General features: G+C 60.8%; 1 protein-coding gene across 3 annotated transcripts in view; it reads left to right on the top strand.

Annotated features, from left to right (window-relative positions):
• Nucleotides 1-20,049, top strand: part of LOC119109468 (tyrosine-protein phosphatase 1) — a 40,864-nt gene extending 20,815 nt beyond the window's left edge. For 2 of the 3 annotated variants that reach the window (XM_037233089.1, XM_037233090.1), the window contains exons 3-10: nucleotides 7,719-7,904; nucleotides 12,612-12,726; nucleotides 13,627-13,755; nucleotides 15,103-15,228; nucleotides 16,493-16,609; nucleotides 17,491-17,717; nucleotides 18,198-18,482; nucleotides 18,986-20,049. In XM_037233089.1, the coding sequence (XP_037088984.1) occupies nucleotides 7,719-7,904; nucleotides 12,612-12,726; nucleotides 13,627-13,755; nucleotides 15,103-15,228; nucleotides 16,493-16,609; nucleotides 17,491-17,717; nucleotides 18,198-18,482; nucleotides 18,986-19,072 (1,272 nt within the window). In that variant the 3' untranslated portion in view covers nucleotides 19,073-20,049. Of the gene's footprint in view, nucleotides 1-2,954; nucleotides 3,059-7,718; nucleotides 7,905-12,611; nucleotides 12,727-13,626; nucleotides 13,756-15,102; nucleotides 15,229-16,492; nucleotides 16,610-17,490; nucleotides 17,718-18,197; nucleotides 18,483-18,985 lie in introns of those variants that run through there. The other variant, XM_037233091.1, reaches the window with a different exon arrangement.
• The last annotated feature ends 1,452 nt before the right edge of the window (nucleotides 20,050-21,501 follow it).

Here is a 21,501-nt window from a genome sequence, read left to right as displayed (position 1 = left end):
CGCTGGTGGACTGCAACCTAACCTGCCAAACTTGCTTCAGCCGTCCTCGGATGAATGAAACCCCTCCCAAACACTATTGATACAATATTTCTGTGCGCAATATACCTTAAGTGTTTGACTTCATTCCCGCTACAGATGCAACTGAGGCTGTCGTTTGCTCTTCCTTCATTCTGCCGCAGCGTCAGATTTGACCGCCTTCAGAGGACGAACCATGGCGCTGTGGCATTTATAGTTCCGCTTCATCAAGCTTATGCAAAGCGCTCGCTACGCGACTCCCAAAATCTGAGTTCGCGAAGCTTCACGCTTTGTGGGTGCGCACCGAGCGTTCGCGGTGACCTTCCATGATCTCTGGAGCTTCGGTTCGTCGCGGGTGGGTGCTGCGGTCACACAGTACGTACCCGGCTGTTGGATGTATGCATATTGGTACGCACCCTGAGTCGCCACCGACGGGCGCGCTTAACCCCTTATTTGCTGCGTCTGACCCCGTTGAACGTTGTGGCCTCCGACCCCATCGAACGTTGTGACCTCTGATCCCAACGACCTCGGTCCTTATTCGGGACCTGCTTGTGGATGCGGCCGTTGCGATCAAAGGTATACTGCCGCGCACCGGGGGTTAACCGGTCGCTGCTCTGCTTTCATTGTAACTGCGGAGGCATGGCGGGGGTCACGCCGCGGAACACAAGCTTATCACCGCCGCTAGTCCTTGACAAAGGAATGTTTGCGTGTCGTCGTGTTACACGGATTGGACCACAGCTGGAGTTTTATATGTCTTTAGCGGCTTTATATCCCCTTGCACACGTCCTTCTCACTGCCACCAGGGAGCCGAAATCATCCAAAAGAATGCGAAAGTATAAAAACGCTAGAAGTGCTTTTAAAAGTTAGGGCACAAGCTCCTCCACCTAGTTCTATGAAGCAAACCCGATGGACGGAAAGTCTGACTCGGCGTTACCCTCCCGTCTCTCCTGGTGTGTGCAGTTCATAACCATACTGCAGTAGACCGACGGCTGATATTTGAGGATGCGATCCGACCGTTTGACGTTCTCCAGCATCATTCGAGATCCTTTTTGTGGACAGATCCAGTTTACTATTCTGTTTGACGAATGCAATGTGAACGGGCAAGGGAATTATGAACGCAGCGTCAAGGTCAGTACCCGGACTTCCCTCGGAACTTTCTCGAACGGGAATGCTATTTCCGATTGGACGGAATTTCCCAGCATTCCGAATTTCCGAAATTATTTCCGCATTGGACGTCGATGTATTCAGCCTGAGATACAGGTATTTCATTCAGTTCGTGAACAGCATCATTCGTCAGGGACATTACTGCATGCCTTGCCAGCCAGTATGCTTTTACGATAGCTCATATGCAAGAAGAAATGTGAGTGAGGACTGTGTTTTTGCTGCTATCGCTACATGACGATTGACAGCATGCCAGCGGTAAAACATTCACAGATTTTGCTTTGCTCTTAATGCGCGAAGAAGCACATGGAGCATTTTTGATTATGGACACGATGTGCTTTAGCCACATGAATCGCATAGACCTGCCCATCAACAAGGATTTGAAGAAGAGGTTCGACATGTTCGTTTTCGATCTGGTACGAAGACGTCACCGGCACCAGCCTATGATGCAGTGATACTGGTCTACAGCCGTGCACCTGGAGGCAGGACAAAGGCTGCTGCTGTCCGCGGTGATACTGGCTTTTGGTATATTCGGCCCAGGTCAGTATTTCCTTGCCCTCTTGTCATGACCTAGTTTTGTCAGCCCAGGCACAGGTTGGCACTACCTGCAGCGTGGTGCCAAACCTGCATACCAAATCCGAATTCGTTTCACTCGTGAAATGTGGAAGTAACTGCGCGCGAACGACGTGGTCCGATCTCTGCAGAGGGCAGGCAACTTTAAAACAATAGAAGCAATGTTGTTGTCTAAGTTAACGGCCGTGAAACTCTCCATCTTTCTAGCATGGGGCAAGCGTTTTAATTAGGTAGTCCGAGAACAACAGGTCCGTGATGCACCGACAACTACGTGGGTGTGCCTGACCGCCTGGTCCAGAGAACCCCCAAGCTTCGTCAGTAGTCCACCATCGCTGGCTTGCCCTGCTCGGTACCCACCCGATGGCCTTTCAGGTGTCTGCTTGGTGTCAACGTCCACCCTTGTCCACTCGTGCCGCTTCACACCAGCCAGAGTATCCACCAAAGCCCTCTCGTGCTGCTCCGCACCCGCCAAAGTACTCAGTGTCTCTCCTCGTGCCTTTCGCACCATACGCCGACGGCCAGTTTGCCACCTCCCCCACCCACCTGTAGCCCTCCGGCAACCGTCCTGTCCACGCATGCATGCCATTCCCGTGTCTCCCTTCCGTCCGCGGTATCCGCCCGCCTATGCCAGACATCAGCCCGCGCTGTCCCTGTGCCCGCCGCCACCGCGTCGCGTTCGACGCCGGCGAGCCCGCGCGGTCCCTGCGCTCGCCGCCACCGCGTCGCGTTCGACGCCGGCGAGCCCGCGCGGTCCCTGCGCTCGCCGCCACCGCGTCGCGTTCGACGCTGGCGAACCCTTGCGGTCCCCGCGCTCGCCGCCACCGCGCCGCGTTCGACGTTGGCGAACCCTTGCGGTCCCTGCGCCCGCCACCACCGCGTCGCGTTCGACGCTGGCGAACCCTTGCGGTCCCTGCGCTCGCCGCCACCGCGTCGCGTTCGACGCCGGCGAGCCCGCGCGGTCCCGGCAACGCCGGCGAGCCCGTGCGGTCCCTGCGCCCGCCGCCACCGCGTCGCGTTCGACGCCGGCGGGCCCGCGCGGTCCCGGCGGCGCCGGCGAACCCGTGCGGTCCCTGCGCCCGCCGCCACCGCGTCGCGTTCGACGCCGGTGGGCCCGCGCGGTCCCGGCGGCGCCGGCGCCGCGGGCCGCCGGGACCGGCCGGTCACACTGGCGCCGCCGCCGCCGGGCGCCTCAGTCAGCCGCCGTCGTCCGGCACGAGTGCACCGCGCCGCCCGCGCCACCGTGTCCGTGTCCGCGCTCAGCACAGCCGCCATGGTGCTCCGGCGAAAGCAGAACCGACTCCGGATACAGGTGACTGGGCCAGAGACGGCGACCTGCGAGCGAGGGTCGAGGGCCTGGTGGTGAGATGGTCGAGCGAAGGGGGGAGGAGACCCGGGTCGGTGACATGACCCAGTGAATGTCGGAGTGTTGAACGGCTCGTATTTTGGGTCCAAGTGTGGTGTTTATCTCACTCGGATTAAAATCCCTCAGGAGATTTTTCAGGCCAGTAGGCGGTGTACATCTTGTCTGGCTTTAAAGCCAGTTTAAAGCCATGGCCAGTTCGCCCTCGATCAGCCACTGATTGGTCGCTCGACATCCATCACATCTCTGGCGTTTGAGGATCTGCCGGCCCGCTGGTGACCTGGTGACAGTGGTTCGGCGTGCACGGCGGCGGGCGTCGGGTCCGAGTTTGGTCGTGCTTCGACTCGTGCGGTGAACGTGGAGTCCCGGCCGCACACAGATTCCCGACGTTTCGCATTCTGATGCAAGCATTGCGTAACATGGGCTGAGGATCGGTGCGACGAAGTTTAAGCCGGAATGTGGAAAGTCCGACCTTTACCTGCACGCTTTCGATTATGAAATTCCTTTGAAGGCTTGCTGCGGAGAAGCCTTGCGATCCCAGGAACAGTATTCTAGCATGTTCTTCCAGTCCCAAAACCTGCGATATTGATAATGCAGATAGTTAAACACGCGCACGGGTGGCCGGTTGAACACCGCCTGCTCGGATGCGGGTCAATTTGACCCCCTGAGATCTTAACACATAAGATAATTAGAGACCCCAAATTTGCGGAGTGGGTTGGCCTGTATAAGAATTCACTTATGTTAAAGTTTAAGGTTCCTAACCCATGACCTTCTGATCAAATAAGGTCAAACAATGTCAAACTCCAGATTCGTGTCCAAAGCGTTCCCAGAGGTCCTCATGCGATCACCGTGAACCTAGATACCTGTTCTAAACAAAATATCCATGCTGGTCATTTAAGGTCAGTGACCTTGTTTGACCTTAAGAATATCAAGGTGATCAAAAACCTACGAGGTTGCTTCTATTTTGCAGTTGGAATGACTGTCAGGGATAATGCCTGGCGGTATGCTCCTAAAAGAGCATGTTGACGTGAATCATTTAAGGTCGGCGACCTACTCTGACCTTTAAAAAGTCCACGGAATGTGTGTTTTGCGGTCCCTGACATTAATAGATTTCGAAATCAGCACCAGAAGTGACCCACAAAGCAACCTCGCGAGTTAAAAAGCAGGCTAATTTTGACTAGGTCTGACCTTCATACCTGACTGCAGGTTTATATAACTTTTTTCTACATTCAATTAGTGTATTGCCTCAGAAACTATTTCATAGATGCATAACTTTGTCTAACATTCCGTTACCGCATCAGATTCAACAATTCCCTATAAAGGAGTCCCACTGCGAGTCACGGCCTGGTTTTGACCTGCCGGAGGTCAGCGATATTACAAACGGCATCTAGTTTTTGTACCGATGGTCCGCTATTAAACTGCCTCCAGCTATGCCGGCGCCGTCCGGAAATAATCGTGGAAAAACCTTGGCGGGGGGAGCAGTTGACCCCGGACCCGACCGCGTGTGAGAGATCCCAAGTTTTGAGTATGATCGTGGAATACCCGCGCCAGCTGCTGTTTGACACTTCTGACGGTGGCGCATCTCCCGCGCGGAGGTGCCTTCCGCACCTGTCCCGAGTCGCCTCCACTCTCCGATGACTGGCACCTGACCTCGGCGTGTGACGGCACCGTTCCCAGAGCGGTCTGACTCTGCCACTTCCGGGCGGGCCCACGTTCCCCCACGCCGCGCCCGAGTCGGCTCCCCACACGAGCGGACCGCGTGCCGCGCTCGTGAAAGGCTCGCCATCCCGAGAGCGGGCTGTAAAGCCGGCTCGTGCGCCGCACGCGAGAAAGCTGATGGCGCGGGGGGCTGGCGAGCGCCGGCGGCGGCTGCCCAGCGCCGTGTTTGGCCGGGCGGCCGGCTGCCAGCCGGGCCAGGCGGCCAGGACCGGTGAGGTCACCCCGCCAGACCGCGGCCGCCGCACGGCCGCCGCACGGCCGGGCGCTCCCCTTCCGACGCTGCGCAGCGCCCACCTGCGGGCCGCGCGATCGGCTCCTTGTGATGGGCCGGCGCCGATCTGGCGCTGAACGGCCGGCCCGCCTCGGCGCTTCCGGATGTCCATCGGCGCTTCGGCAAACGGGTGCGAATGCTCTGCCAGACGGTTGGGAGGGTCTGTCAGGCGGGTGCGGATAGATTGTTTGGCGAGGGCAGCTGTCACGTCAGTCGATTCCGTCAGCCGAGTCCGTCAGGCATCCCGTTCAGCCGGACTTTCGGCCGTTCTGTCGGGCGGGGTGCCGGCGCTCTGCCGGACAGACGTCGGCGTCCCGTCCGACGATTGTCCCGTCCCGTCCCGTCCCGTCCCGTCGGACGATTGTCCCGTCCCGTCCCGTCGCGGCAGCCAGCCGGGGCGGCCGGCGCAGCCGTGCGGCCGTCCGCCGGGCCGCCGGCGGCGCCGCTCCCGGCGAAGCCCAGCCTGGCGCCGCCCAGCCGCCGTATACGGCCCGGGAAAGCTGGCCGTGTTGCGGCGCACGCCAACGTCGCTGCACAATACACCGCCGGCCGCCGATGCCACGCGCTCCAGCCTCTTTGTCGCTCGTGAATGCCGCACCCGTTCGCGGCTGGTAATGGAGACACGCGACGGGGCTGATCGTTATCCGAGCGCGGGCGCGGGAGTGACGTCACCGGGCCCCCGCGCGCTCCTCTAATTGGTCGCCGGGTTCTGTTGTTTGTCGGTCGCTGATCAGGGCACGTGCTAAGGGTGCACGTGCTAAGCACCACCACGTGACGCACGTAAGCCGCCCCCGTGGCGCGGCTGTTCGCGCGCGTTGGCTTGAAGGACCACGGGCCGGCGCTACGGGCCTACGCGACGGGCCTACGCCATGGGCCTACGCCATGAGCCTACGCCATGGGCCAACGCCCTGGGCCTACGCCATGAGCCTACGCCATGGGCCTACGCGACGGGCCTACGCCACGAGCCTACGCCATGGGCCTACGCGACGGCCCTTCTTGTCTGCCGGAAATGCATGCAGGGGTTTAAAAGGTGGTAAGCCAGTTTCCCATGTGCGAGTAGGTAGGCATGTATTCCTCTAGATCACACAAGTTTTGCGATCGTTAAAAAGTATCAGCTGGCGTTGTTGAACCTGCCCGGCCTTCTGCTTGATGAGCGCCTGTCAAAATCCAACGGAATCGTCAACCTCGGAATCCAACCAATACAGTGAAACGGGAAGCCTTCCACACTGACCCACGTCCCGTTTCGTAGCCTGCCGGCGCCGCCGCAGCCTTGAGGCGGGGGTGGGGGTGGGGTGGGGATGACCCGCCACCCTGCGGGCACGGCCCCGGAAACTGCCGCGGCCTCGGCCGCGCTTCGTGAGCGGCTGCCGTGAGCGCGGCGCGACCGTGGCCCCTGGCGTGGGCGGCGGGAGGCCCCGCATGCCGACGGCACGGCGCAGCGCGTCCGCTGTCGCCGCTGACGCCGCGCGACCTTGGCGCCGCCGACCCAACACGGGCACGACGCGCCGCTGCATGCATTGTGGGCAACGGTGGCGCCGGCCCGCGCGGCCGCTGGCGCCGCCGCCGCCCACGGTCCAGACACCCCGCAGCGGAGCCGGGCTCCGCGGGGCCCGCGAGAAAAGTCCTGCCGAGTCCCGCGGATTACGTAACGGCCGACTTCTCCCCCCCCCCCCCCCCTCCACCAGCAACCGGACGGGTGACGGAGGCTGCGACGTTTGCGGCGCGGGATGACGCCTACGCATAGTGGGCAGCAGGCTCTCCCACGCGACGCATGCCGCGCTCGGTGCATGAATGAGCACGGGCGGAACGAAGGATCTCAGTCGTCGTGCAAGTCAACGTAATGCATGTGGATCTTATGCGTGTGGTGAACGGTATCGGTCGGGACACCATTCCCGTCATTTCCCTCTCCCCCACAACCCTTCCCCCTCGGCGCGGAGACTGAGCGCGCCCCGGGCGATGGCAGGTCACGTGCCACGGATCCGGCTGGGCGTCAGGCGTTCTGTGAGCCGCCGTGTCAGCCGGGCCGACCAGCTGATCGATAGGGGGGGGTGGGGGGAGGGGCACGTCCTGGTCGCCAGCTCTCAGCGGCCATTGGCACCATATACGGACAACTGCTGCCGATGGCGGGGACTTATGAGTTCCGTTGCTGGCGACAGGTTTGGCGGCGGGTGTGGCTTGCTGGCATTCAGTAATCGGTGGGCTCTGAAATTGAGTAAGGCGTCTCGCCGCCTGTCTGCAGGGAGGTGCATTCCGCAAGGGCTGTTGTTGGGGGGTTCTGCTCAGACGCGGAAGCTTTCTCGTCTGCTCCGCACTTGGAAGAAGACCTTGTGCTACAGTTTTGACCTTTTGACCTTTTGTTTTCGTCGAGGTCGGAAGCTTGGATGTTGTTGTGATGAGCGAAGGGACACGAAATAAATTGTGTGCCATCGGAGACGTAATTACGTTCTCGTAATGACTCCCCGTGAGCGTCATAACACGCTTGAGGAAGACGGCTGGGTGCACGCTACATCTTCAGTCGCATACTCTTCTCCGTAGCAGTGTTTCGCCCGGCACGTTTCTAACCCTGCCAGGGTAAGAAACGGCTAACGTCTAGCGTCTTACCCTCGGCCTTCATTGCAGATTCACGGGCACTCGGAGACAGCCAGCCACAGCTTGGTGGTGATCCACCTGAAGCCGGATGACGAGGGTCGCTACGGCTTCAACGTCAAGGGCGGCAGTGGCTCCAACTCTCCGGTCACCGTCTCGAAGGTGGCGCCGCAGTCGCCGGCCCACGAGAGCAGCCCGCGGCTCAGCGAAGGCGATCAGGTACGTGGGGGTGGGGGCTGGTGTGTGTACTTGGGGAAGGGGCCGGGTGCGTAGATGGGGAAGGCCTGTGTACTTGGAACCAGGTATGTGCGAAGACGGTCGGTATGCTCCTTCTCATCGTCATTAGAAGTGGACACGTTGAACCCGCGTTCTGCGCCCAGTCCGACCTGCGCCCGCGTCCTCCGTCGCCCTCTGTCGACACCCTACCAGCGGCGGTGACGCGGGGAGGGGTCCGGGACGGAGACGCGCTCGCAGAGATAACGCGGCGGCGTCGGTCCCGACGACGGTCCAGAGCGGCGTCGAGACCGACGGCCGGCCGCGGACCGCTTCCGGCCTATCGACCGGCGGCCGGCGCCGCTGCCGTGTCGGTCGGAGTGAGGGCCTTCCGGTCCCGCCGCCGCCGCCGCCGTGCTCACCGGGGCTCGGCGCCGGCTGCCCGAGGCGCAGGCCGCTGCCGGCGGGCGGCCGCGCGGCCCGACGCTGCGCAGTAGGCTTCCTGGGAGCGCTCGGGTGCAGAGCCGCTCCGAGAAGCTCCCGCAGAGTGGTGAATGAGCACCGACGAGATTTGCTGGAGGCGACGTTTCCGGGACTCTGGAGCGGGCCGCTGCTCACGGCAGGCTTCATACCTTTGTTCGCGCGAGAGCTTCTCACAGCCGGAAAAGGCTCGGTGAGAAGCTCTTATCGAAAGTTGTGTTATTCCTTACGCTTTCGCGCTGAGCCTTGTCGCTGGGTTAAGGGAGTCGCTTGGACTGCGGGCATCTGTCTAGTTCGCCACACTCCCCCCGCAATCTGGGGTGGCCTCTGGTGACCTCCGGTGACCCGGGTGACCTCGCTGCCGTCACCAGGTCTCGGGACGGTCGCACGCTCCATGGAGGCATGATAATGGGAGCATTGTACTCTGTAAATGGAGTCGTGCCGGAGTGCGACAGCCAAACCACGAGCCCCCATACCGTTGTTTCGGACCAAACGGACACGTCACGCTTGTCTCTCCATCTCTAGAGGTTGATGACCGTCTCTTTTCTGACTGTTCGGGAGGACGACTGCTCTTGAGGCTCGATAGCGTCCAGTCCTCCCAAAAAAAGATGAACCGAAAGAGAATCGGTTCGTGGCTGTACAGCATCGAGCAAACTCGGGGTCCTCCAGTTGCGGACCATACAGAGGGTATGCCGCTGAGGCTGGCCGCGCGCCTGCACCCATGCTTTTACAGCCGCCCCGCCCCTGCCGGAACCTGGGGGGGGGGGGGGGCAGGGGCGTAGCGCAATGCCAGCAACGGGGCTGGGGTCGGCGCAGCTCCCACACCTACTGCCGGTGTCGTGTGAATGTCACCACCGGATGCTACCCAGGTCACCGCCGCAGCCTGGCGGCGTGCGGCCGGGTTGAGCCCCTCCCCCACCCGCCCCCATCCCCACCGCCCCTCCCCCACCGCTCCCTCCCCTCCGCCCCCATCCGGCGCCCCTTCCGGCGGCCGGCCTCGGCCGCGATGACGTCACATCAACACGGCGGTGCCCGCATGCCCGTCGGCGCGATTCACAGCCGTCAAAGTTGGCAGCGACAGGTGGAATGGCCGGCGTGTGGGGCCCGGGCATCACGTGGGTGGCGCGTGCCATGGACGTATCGGCGCTCCGTGGGGCGCCCATTATTGGAGCCCATAATCTATCGTTAGATCACGATCGACCGGCGTTGGGGACATAGTACACTGACGCACGTGATTTTCTCGTGGTCAGCCGTCGCGAGGCAATCTGTGGCGTATTTATATCTGCGGGGAATATTGATATTCGGATCTCGACATGTGGCGCAAGATGCGCAAGTTGGATTAAATACATGAGGGCAAAATGGTGTCAACTGTTAACTTGCCGACAGTAAATGCGACGGAAATTGTGAGGCAGTCGTGTTTGCTTCTGTTCAAGATCCTTGCTATCACTCGAGGTCATTCGATCTGAAAGAGCCGATCAAGAGTAGAGACGCATTGCCTCACCGGAGCTTCCGGTGATGGCTGGCCCGCGGCATATCCCTGATTGTGTCATCCGCCAGTCTGTCCCGCGCATTCGCCAGGTCGGTGCTGCGGAAACTGGCGGCTCATGTGACCCATTGACCTGACCGTCCCGCGCCGTCGACAGCGTCTGACCCGCTGACCCCGCACGGCGCGGTGTGTTTGATCTAAGGTCTGACGGCTGCCGCGCTCGGCGCCGGGCGACACTGGCCGGCTCGCCCAGCCCGGCGGAGGTGGACCGCCCACGGGGGGCTCAAAGCATTTTTACGCGGGCAGTGTCAGCTGGGCGGTAAATGTGCCAGGAACCCACGCTCAGGCGCAGTGCTCCCCCTCTTCTCCCCCACGGGCCAGTGAAGTTCCCCGTGGACGGATGCTGCGCCCTCCCACCCTTCCCCCGGTCTGACGCAGTCTCTCCCACGGCCGGACGCGGTGTCCATCCCGACCGCCATTCATTATCTGGGGTTAACACGAGTGCCCGGGCGCGTGCGGTCAACGCATCCGGCCTGGGAGCGTTCGGTACGGCCCGTGCGCTGCTGGAGGAGCTGTCGGCCGGGAGCTCGTCCTACCGCCAGCGGGCCCGGATGGGTGTCCGCGCAGGGACACCAGACGAGCGAATGCGATGCGGTGCTGGTGGGGCGCGAGCGGTTGATGACGTGGACAGCGGCGTGATCGCCGCGCAGGGACGTCAGACGAGCGGATGTGATGCGGTGCTGATGGGGTGCGAGCGGATGATGACGTGGACAGCGGCGTGGTCACGTGAGCGCACGGCCACACCATCACGAGGACTTGAGCGTGGCTGGGGTACCAGGCGCGACGCGAGCAGAACGCCGTGGAGCGTATCGGGATGCATTCACCGGCGTATTCAGCCTGATTAAGTCCGCCGGTCATGCGGCGGTTGGCTGTTGTCCACCAGTTAGACGCTTGGTTCGAGCGGCGCGTCCGTAATCGCGCAGCACACATTCCTCAGCCGCGGCTCGGTTATTGCGGCGTTTCCAGCGGCTTAAGCGGAGTGCTTGTGAGGGACCTCGAGCCGTCGCCGTCGCTCCCGCGCGGCTCGGGTTTTGGTGCGGGGGCGGTCACCTAAACAGCTCGTACGAGCTCAGCCTTCCGGCCCCGCGCAGAAAATAGCCTGGGCCAGCCCCAGCAAGCGCCCGTCGCCAACGACGCCCAGGTTAGCCCGCGGAATCCCTTTTATGCCCTGAGATTTCAGAACTCATGTTGGCGGAGGTCAATATATGGTCTCCGTTATTGCTTACACGGGCTTGAAGTCTAGGGAAAACGCATCCGTCCGATGCGCATCTGCCTCTAAGAGAACGTGCAGGGCGTGCCAGCTGAGAGCTCGCTCTCCTCTTCCAGATGCCCTCATGACCCGCTTCGTGGCCTCACAAGAAGGCCTCCCCACATCCCGTACGCATTTCCGCATTTTCCGCATTTTCCGCCGCGCGGTGTGTGGTGAGGTGGGCCGCGCTCCGTTCGGCCACGAGTGGCGATGTCTGCCAGCCTTGCCCGTACCCGGCTGCTGAACCGTACCCGGCAGCGGCCGGACCGTCCCGGCGGCTGAACCGTACCCGGCAGCGGCCGGACCGTACCCGGCGGTGGCTAGACCGTACCCGGTGGCGGGACCGTACCCAGTGGCGGCCGGACCATACCCGGCAGCTGTACCATGCCCGGCGGCTGGACCGCATTCGGCAGCTGGAACGTACTCTGCGGCGGCCGGACCGTACCCGGTGGCGCCCGGACTATACCCAGCGGCCGGACCGTACCCGGCGGCGGCCGGACCGTACCCGGCGGCCGCCGGACCGTACCCGGCGGCAGGCCAGAGCGTATCCAGGCCGCGGCCGGGCCGCCTCCGTCCCACGGACGCTGGTGGTCGGTCGCGCCCGCCGCCGAGCCAGCTCCCACGGCCGGCGAGCGTCGCCGCCGACTGGCGCCAGGTCAGCCGGAACCAGGCCGGCCCCGGCCGCGGCCGAGCGGCACCGGGCGGCTGGCGCGGCCTCCTCCGACACGGGGACGGGTGGGGGAGGGGGAGGGCAGGTCAGCAGGAGTGGCGCGGCCTCCTCCGACACGGGGACGGGTGGGGGAGGGGGAGGGCAGGTCAGCAGGAGTGGCGCGGCGGGGTTGGACGGGGGCCTGGAGAGTGTCGAAAGTTGGTTTACCAAGTCGCCAGAACAGACATATTTCAATTGTAAATTAAGAAGATCGTGATCATTTTGATGAAAGTTGATATGATAGCTACCCCCGTTGGCATGCGGTATTGTCCACCATGTGACTGGAGATGGCGGTTTTGCTCCGCGTGCTGCGGGGTCTGGTTGGGTTGAATGTGTGTCGTAACACGGCCTGGCGCCAACGCCTGCGGACGAAGCGTGGAGATCACGTACGTTGCGTGACACATCTTGGCCCATCCGTGGCGGTCATGAATGGCGCGCTTCGATAACCCACTGTGTGTCTTATGCCGAACTTGCAAGCAGGATATTGTTGGCTCAGCAACCTGCCGATTTATTTCTTGCATGTGAAGCGAACGGATTTGCTAGAATGTGGTGGTGTGTCATCTATTCAGACCGTAGTCCAAAACGGAGCACTTCTGCTGGACCCATAGCCACGTTGCTACCGGACCGTGAATATTCGCATGGTGCGTACCGGGTGCTCACTCTGCTCCATCACCAAACGGTCCACCGATGCGTGGGACTGGAGTCACATGGCTCGCCGCCGTCCCCCAGGTGGTGCTGATCAACGGCGTGGACGTGTCGAACTTCACGCACGAGGAGGTGGTGCACTTCATCAAGTCGTGCCGCGAGACCCGCCGGGACCTGGTGCTGACGGTCAAGCCGAGCGGTGAGTCATCCCGCCGGAAGCCCTCGGCCGCCGCCGGCCCGAGCCCGCAGGCCGGCCCGCGCGCCGGCCGGGTCACGCGAGCGCAGGGGCCGGGCCACGCGTGCGGCGCGGGGCCGCGCTCTCCCGGGGTCAGTGACGTGGCGTGTCGGCGGTGTGCGTGTGCCGGTTATGTGCTGAGGACTTAAGGTCGTTCCTTTTGGCCGACCTTTGGTGGGTTTAGCCAGCCGGAGAAAAGGATGTGACGTCGTGGTCGGCTTTGGGCTAACGCGACGCGTCGGCCCCTGTTTGCCGTGATTGAGACTTTGGCGCCCTGCCACTGCGCCGGGGAAACCTTCGACGTCACATGCAGCTGCATCGAGGCGGATGCTCTCGATTGGCGAGGTGTGGGCCATTGCACCCTTTGTGCCGGTAACCTGAATGACATACACGGCGGAAAACACGACGCGAGTGACCCGCGCCAGATCCTGTGTCGTGGCGCGGACGGCGCTACAATTCCGCATTCACCGCCGCCCCGAGAGCGCCTCCTGCGACGCCGAGGGACTCCCCCTCCCCGACCTATAGCTCACGTCCGAGCTTGTGGCGGCGGCTGCGCGAGTTTGCGCGACCGATCGCGCGAGGCTATGCCTGTCCCCTGTCGCCCCTCGTGTCCCCATCGCGTGCCGGGGCGACCGGACGCGGTTCTTCTGACTCGCCTGCCCGACGGTGTGTCCGCCCGTCTGGCGGTGTGTTCGCCTGTCCCGCGGTGCGCCTGCCTGTCCAGCGGTGTGCTCGTCTGTCCGGCGGTGTGTCCGCCTGTCCGACGCTGTGTCCGCCTGTCCGGCGCTGTATCCGCCTGTCCGGCGGTGCGCGTCCGCCGGCCGCCCGCACGCGCCGCTGACGCTCCGCCTCTGTCCGCCGCAGCGAACTACGAGGGCGGCGACGAGTTGGGGGAGCCTCTGGTGCGATTTGTGCCGGACACGCCGCACGTTTCGCTCAGCGCGCCGCCAGATGGCAGCCCGCTAGCCCACTCCATGGCTAGCCTGGCCGACGGTGAGCTCAGGGGACCGCGCTCACCCCGTGCTGGACTCTCCCAGCCTAACTCACCGCTGCTTACCGCCGCTTACACCGCTCATCGCTGTTGACCCTTGCTTTCCCCAGCACACCGACGTTAAACACTCTTCGGACCTGTTTACACTTGGTCTGCTCTGTCCACCCCTGCTTCTCCTTCTCACATTGCTCGTTCCTGCTCACTACTATGGCTCATTGTTCATCGCGGGATGTGAAGATGAGGTTGGAGATGGAATGATGAAGATCCCATAACTGGTGTCTTCAAATGGTGTGTACATGTCCGACAGCTCGTATGTCACATCAAGCCTTAGATGGCAGCTTGCTGATGTGTTCATGGTTTATCCTCGTCTTGCTTTCGTGCTCTACTTCCGATGCCTCGTCATAAGGGCTGTTACAGTATCAAATTTGGTTGCGCAGTGTTTCTTTTTTGGGGGATGTCGTCCATCATGGGAACTGATGACCATTACTGAAACTGGAACAAGTTATGCCAAAACCTGCACGTATGAACGCCTTTCGCATCACAGCCTGAAACGACATAAGGCCGTTCACGTGTTGGCTCTAGCCATGTAGCATGCGACGAGTATGCGGTATAGTATACGTGAGAGCGCAGCACTGAACAATTTATTACGATGGTGAAGTTGTCTGTAGAGATATATATAAAACCTTCCAATCAAAGCACACGACCGGCCTTAAGAAAGACGTGTTTGTAGTCACCGGACATCGTAGCCCCAGCATGTCCAATTGATGGTGTTATTTATGCGCGGTGTGCGCGTCCTTTCGTTGGAAACCTAATATTGCCAACGGGGACTAACCCGAGTCGGCAGCGCGCTATTTATGTCTCGGCTTCTGTCGCACATCCGGCGCGTCCCTGTTTATTGCACCTGAACAGTGGCTGCAGGAGAGTGGACGGTTCTCAATGGGAGAGTCGTCTCGTGCATTTGTCGATATCACCGCTACGTAGAAGGGGAGGGGACGCGGCGGAGAGACACGATGAGGGATGACAGCGAGGCACTCGGCGTTAAAAAAGCTCGTTATAAGCATGTGCCGATGAGTGATGTCGCGAATGATGGGTGTTCCCGGTGAGTATGCGCAGCAGTCGTGTGACGTACACGGTGCGACCTGGTTATCCCGCCCGGGCGGTTGGTCGTAATAGGGCATGGGGGAACAGTGCTACCAGCTACGGAGCGTTAATGGAAAAGTGTTCATGCTCTGGGAGCAGGAATGCTGCTTCCGCGACAGCGCTCGTAGTTGCTGCCAGGTCTGTCGTTGTGCCGCTGTTTAAGTTGACCTGACCTGACTTGATCTGACCCGACCCTGCCTCCTGCGCAGCTCTGAGCAGCGGCGCGGCGCGGCTCGAGTTCGAAAAGCTGGCCCGTCGCGATGCCACCCTCACCATGGACGACTGCCGGCTGCCCCTCAACGTGGGCAAGAACCGCTACAGAGACATATCGCCCTGTAAGTGGCCGCCGCCGTCTGTTTCGTCGCTGCGGGGGACCGCCGTATCGACCTCGCCCGTGGCATGCGCGGAATGGATTGCCTTGTCGATCAACAAAATACACCGAGCTTTGTCTAGAAAGGCTGACCTCCAGCGTACCTCAAATGGATTCACGCTGCTTTCGTATGTGAATGATCGGTGGAGGACTGGCCCTGTGTGCGCTAGCCGGGTGATATCCCGATGTTTGAGTCCCACGGCGCTGCCACGCCGGGCGCCCCGGGCAGGTTGATGTGACCATCTTACCCCCCGCCCCCCTCCTCCCTCCCCCCGGCGCGGATAATCTTTCGTCCAGGCCACTTCCGGCGCCTTAATTGAGAGGACAATCCGGCACCCACGCGCCACGCGGGTTGGCGTGGCCTGGCGCGCCAAATCGACGGAAGCTCCCGCCGCTTTACCTGCGCCGGACGTGTATTCTGAGCCGCGAGCGCTCCGCCTCCGCGTTGTGCGCAGCGGGCTGCGGGGCGGGTCCGGCCGGCTGTCGCGCTGTCAATCGCGACGCGTCGCGCGGCGGGCAATGGTGCAGCCGACGCCCCTCCCCCGCTTCCGGCGAAGCGGCGCCGGCGCGCACTCTCGGAAGATTGCCACCGCCGGGGCTATTTCCAGTCGAGGAGATTGCAAACGCGTAGAAGGACCGCGCCCCCGAGAGAGGTGGGGCTCGCGTTAATTGCGCGAGACGGAGGCGGCGCGCTCGGACCGGCGCGCCGGTGCGGTCCGCTGGTGTACCTCCGGAGCCGCCGCAGTGGCTTCCGGCGGCACCCCAGCCTGTTGCCGGCCGAGAGAGGCACTGTTTATTCCCCGCGTGGTTTCGCAACGGGCCCCGCCAAGCGGAAGCGGCTGGCGTCTGTATTCGCTGCGTCGGCTGCTTGGTGATCGCCGTCCTCGTCTGGGGAAGAGGGGGGGGAGGTGCGGGACGTAGTAGTGCATCTGGTCCGGCCGAGTATCCCAACCCAGGAGTGTCGTCAAGCTTGACAGAATGGACTCATTCATAAATCATCGTCCGGCATGTCATGAACGGTGTTCATTCATAATTCATGGCATGGCAAACGCCGCTCGCTCCACTGCCGGACATGCGACGTCAGCAGGCCAACAGCGTCGCACTTCCCACCGGGGCCCGTCCAGTTCCAGCGCCGCCATGCCGGCCCCCGCTCGGCACGCCTCCGCCAGGCAGCGCCCCAGGCGCCGTGCGCCGTAGACGTGACGCTGACGGGGTGACGCGTCTTGCAGATGACCGCAGCCGCGTGGTCCTGTTCACGGCCGAGTCCGGCGACTACATCAACGCCAACTACGTCAACATGGTGATCCCCGGCTCTGGGATCGTGAACCGCTACATCGCCGCGCAAGGTGAGCCCCCCGCGCCGTCCCGTCCTCGGGCGTCGTCCTCGAGTGGGCGGCGCACCCCGTGACCTCGGGTGTCCGGGGCTTCGCTGGAACGCGGGCGTTGTCGTGTTTGAACGGAGGGGTCGAAGTGCGCAGTATAGGTGCGTTTGCAGGTGAATGGCAGAGTCGGAATCTGCGCAATGAATGGGTGATGGGAGTGGGGGGGTGCAAGTACGCGCAAGCCACAGAGTGCAAAAGCTTCGCAGGCTGTGGTGGCCTCAAATATTGTGCGTGTGTGCGGGGGGAGAGGGAGATGGGGTTGGTGGTAAGAGATCGATATGTTGCACATCGCGACATAAACATATCCACATTTGCGATATGTTTGCATATCCACAGCGCTCCCAATTTGAGGGATCGGCACGAGTTGCCCGGAAACTTACGCGCCATCTAATTTGCGAGCGCTTGGTTTCCTCTGATCTCAAGGGGCCAACAGCATGCATTTTCCTTATCGAAGGAACGCCGTAGCGGATAAGACCTATCGGGGAAGCGTTTTCGATCCCAACGACGGCTCGATTCGGGTGACACCACACCAGCAACTGCAACACAACAGCAACACACAGCAACAACAACAACAGCAACACAGCACAGCTCCTGCCGGTGCGGCGCGAGGCTTTGGCGACTTCAACGCACCGACGAGCGCTGATGCTGCGCGGCGCTCTGTTGTTCGGTGGCCCGGGCTAGGCGGCCCTCTGGCGGCCGCCGCTGCCGGCCACCGCTCCGCCGGTGGCGCCGCCTGGTGACCGTCCGCATCGGCTGGCGCGCCGGCGGAGTCCTGCGCATGAACGCGGCGCTCGGGGCCGAGCACGGACGACTGACTGACCGACGAACGCGCCCTGCGCCGCCAGGTCCGCTGAAGCACACGGTGGATGACTTCTGGACGCTGGTCTGGGAGCAGCACAGCCCGCTGGTGGTGATGCTCACCACGCTGGTGGAGCAGGGGCGCGTCAAGTGTCACCAGTACTGGCCGCCGGCCGGCGAGAGCCGCCTCCACGAGGGCCTCGAGGTCACGTGCACCAGCGAACAGATCACCGACAGCTTCGCCTTCCGCGAGATCACGCTCGTGTCGAGAGAGGTGAGCGCCCGGCGGCCGCATCGTCTGCGGGGGTAGGGGGGGGGGGGAAGGATCTCCAGCACGGTTTGTGCTTCCGCTTATGTGTGAGGGTGACATAGTGGGGATGATGGATATCCATGTCTTTGTGAGGTCTGATATAGTTGTTCATATGGACAAAGGACCTGTATGACAGTCGCTTGACTGTATTTGAATTGTGTTAATGGATGCCGAAACGGTAGGGACTTTCGTTATTGATCGGGTGCCTGGCCGTTGTAGCTCCTAGAAAAGCATTTGTAATATCTTTGTTGTTCCGTTGGTGAATCATGGGTGCCAGTAATCTGCCCTTAATATCTAACTGGCGTCGCAATGACGCATGCGCCAATAAACCTGTCTGCCCGACGACACGTCCTCGATCGACCTCCCCCCCCCCCCCCCCGCCCCTACCACACCCGCACCCTGCCCCTCAACACCCGCTGACCCGCCGCCACGGCCGGCCGGCAGACGGGCGAGGAGAGGCACGTCTCGCACATGCAGTACGTGTCTTGGCCGGACCACGGCGTGCCCGACCAGCCGGCCGACTTCGTGCGCTTCGTGCGGCGCGTGCGGACGGCGCGCGCTGGCCTCGTGGAGCCGACGGTGGTGCACTGCTCGGCCGGCATCGGGCGCACGGGCGTGCTCATCCTCATGGAGACGGCCATGTGCCTGATCGAGGCCAACCAGCCCGTCTACCCGCTGGAGCTGGTGCGGAGCATGCGCAGTCAGCGCGCCATGATGATCCAGACCACTGTGAGTACCGGTGGCGGCGTGCGGAGTGCGCTTGGGCCACTGTGAGTGGAGATGGAGATGTGATGTGAGATGTGTGATGTGGGAGTTGTGCTGGGTCATGAGAAGTGGAGGTGGCGGCGTGTGGGTGGTTCACTGCGAGTTCTGGGGGAGGCATGCGGACCGTTTGCAGCGCATTGTGAGTAAGAAGGCGGGTGCAGCAGCGTGTTCTAGACTGGCTTGAATACCATTTGGAGTAAGCGTGTGACTTTCAAATCACTGATCGTTGTAATCGGAGTGAAGGCCATGTAACAATGGCAGAGTTTATCACTTTTCACTCGCTGCAAGGTACGGCATTTTGGTTTATCGCAAGTCACTGTTAGCTGCAATGCCTTTGAGAACGTTGGATGCGTTGCATGTGCGTCAGGCACGTTATACCACTGTTGCCCGTTTTGCGGTATCAGCTCCACTGAGTTCCAATCGTTGCTGCAGGATGCCGCGTTGACCCCGCCGTTGCCTTGTTTCAGAGTCAGTTCCAGTTCGTGTGCCAGGCGCTGCTGCAGGTGTACGAGGAAGGTGCAGTGCGTCCCCTGGCCGAGTACAGCCAGAGCTGAGCCGGCCTCGCTCGCGTGCACACGCTAGTCATCGCTGCAAGTACAAGCCCGCATCCGGAGCGGCCGACTCACCCGCGACGGTGCTGCCACCTGTGGCGGGCGGAAGATGGCGCCGCCGAGCCCGGGCGGCGCGGCGCCGGAGTCGACCGCCGTCAGCTGGCGAGCAGAAGACATTGCACTGAGCGTCGCGGGCCGCCGACGCGTTTGTGGCGCAGCTGTGGTGTATGTTGTTCCGTTGATGTGCCGAACTGGTATTTGTGCGGGAGCTATGCGGCATCGAGGCAAGCGTGCGTGACGCGCCGCCGTCCCCGCGAGAAGCTCGCGGTCCCCCGGAGAGGCCCGAGGTCCCCTGGAGAGGCCCAAGGCCCCAGAGAAACCCCGCCGGTGTGACGGCCCGCTGCGTGCTGCCGCGCCAGACCTGCGGCCTCTGTCTGCGGCTACGGCAGTCTGATCTCGGACGCAGTACGCACAGGCACTGGGACCGCCGCGAAACAACGGCACGTGCGTCTTCAGGGAGCGGTGCCCCTGAACGAGATCATCCTGCCTCTGCCGACCCGGAAATCAAAGGACGGGACATATTGCTGTTGGTCTGCATTAAAAGTCTGACTGTCGTGCTCATTCCGGACATTATGCTGCAGTGCAAATGGCGCCGCGCTCGTTGATGATCGCGCGTTGCTGGTGCGATCTTCCGTGATGTATTTAAATCGCCTTTGGACGGTTGTATGGAGCATGTGACATGTGCCACGGGATCAGGTACTTGCCCCGGGGCAGGTGTTGTTTCGTAAGCGAAAATGGACCTCGTGCCGCGCCTTGACAAGTGTATGAGGTGCGTGGATATTTTTGGACGCCGTGGAGCCCCGCGGTCGGCTGGAGGGTGAGCCAGTGTATTTATTTGAAGTGTTGACATGGTGAGCTCATATCGCGGCCGAGGTGATTGATGTTGAGTTTGTTTCTCACAATACAGCATACTGATGCGCTGTTCGCTTTTGAAGACTCGGCGTTAAGAATGCAGCATGTGTGGAACGCTGTCGTGCCCGAGACGCCCTGTGATACACGGACTCGGTGGAACGTGGCCTTTATGGAAGCGTTGGGTGAAACCTGTTACAACTGAAGTATTCGTGCTGTGCTTTCTCGCCATTATAGTTAATGTTGCCTCAGGATAATGGCATAAGTGATAAGAGTAAGAAAGGCCCCCAGGCGTTGGGCGTTATGAACTTTTATGATGGAGAGGTAGCCGACTTTCAACACGCCGGGTTATTGGCTAAATGACGGTATCAAACAAACATAAGTAAGAAGCGAGAGAGAGAGAGAGAGAGAGAGAGAGAGAGAGAGAGAGAGAGAGAGAGAGAGAGAGAGAGAGAGAGAGAGAGAGAGAGAGAGAGAGAGAGAGAGAGAGAGAGAGAGAGAGAGAGAGAGAGAGAGAGAGAGAGAGAGAGGAAATGTGCGAAACTGAATAGCGGATCTTTTAGTATAAATAAATTGGGTGTACCTAGTAAGGTCCCTGACCTATGGTAGGTTAAGATGCGGACGTGGCTGCCAGCGAAGGCAGTTTCCAGGGAATCGTTCAATCTGATGCGACAAAGGAATGTTGAATTAGGCCATACACCTTCGAAATAGTTTCCTAGGCAAAACGCAATTATATGTGGGATTGCAACAAATTCCATCGACCTGTGGTTAGGTATGAAGGTCAGACCGAGGTCAAATCAACCCGTTTTTTTACTGAAGAACTGGTTTATGGGACTTCTGATGCCCATTTCGAATTTATTGCTGACAGTGGGCGGCAAACAGTTCTTCTTTCACGAACTTTTTGAAGGTAAGGGCAGGTTGCTGACCTAAAATGACCGAGATAAACCCTTCATTATATGAACAAAAGGTTGAGATCCTTAACGCCGATTCATATGAAAAGATCAAAACGATCTCTCAGGTGTTAAACCACTATGACCTGCCAAAGAAGATCACTGACTTACAGTGGACACCAGTGACCGTCTACTTTGAACAGGTGTCTAGGTCTAAAGTGGTTAGATGATGGGGTCTAGGGCTACTTGAGTTTACCAATCTACTTTATCTATCGATTACTACCAATCTTGAGTTTAATCTTGTACGACCTTATCTGACCAGACGCTCAGGACCTATGAACTTCAAATTTGTTCACAAGCGAGTTCACATGCAGGCCAACCCACCTTGCGGACTTGGTGTCTCTAACTCCCTTAGCATTTGAGATTTAAGTGGTCAAGTTGACTTCTCCCCCCCCCCCCCTAGCAACGGTATTCCACCGACCACCCGGGGGTAGACAATATATAATGCTACAAAAGTAACGTTCGTTTAACCCCTTATTGAGCCAAAAATGCGGAACAACGGGTGTGTTCCATGGCTCGAAGAAGCTAACGGCACCAGGCTTTAAGGTCCTGACTTGTTTTAAAACGGATTGG

The sequence above is a fragment of the Pollicipes pollicipes genome, unplaced genomic scaffold (genome assembly GCF_011947565.3).
Source record: "Pollicipes pollicipes isolate AB1234 unplaced genomic scaffold, Ppol_2.1 Scaffold_7231;HRSCAF=8579_pilon_pilon_pilon, whole genome shotgun sequence".
Classification (NCBI taxonomy): domain Eukaryota; kingdom Metazoa; phylum Arthropoda; class Thecostraca; order Pollicipedomorpha; family Pollicipedidae; genus Pollicipes; species Pollicipes pollicipes.
The sequence above is the reverse complement of the archived record's forward strand: the minus strand, read 5'-3'. Positions and strand labels throughout refer to the sequence as shown.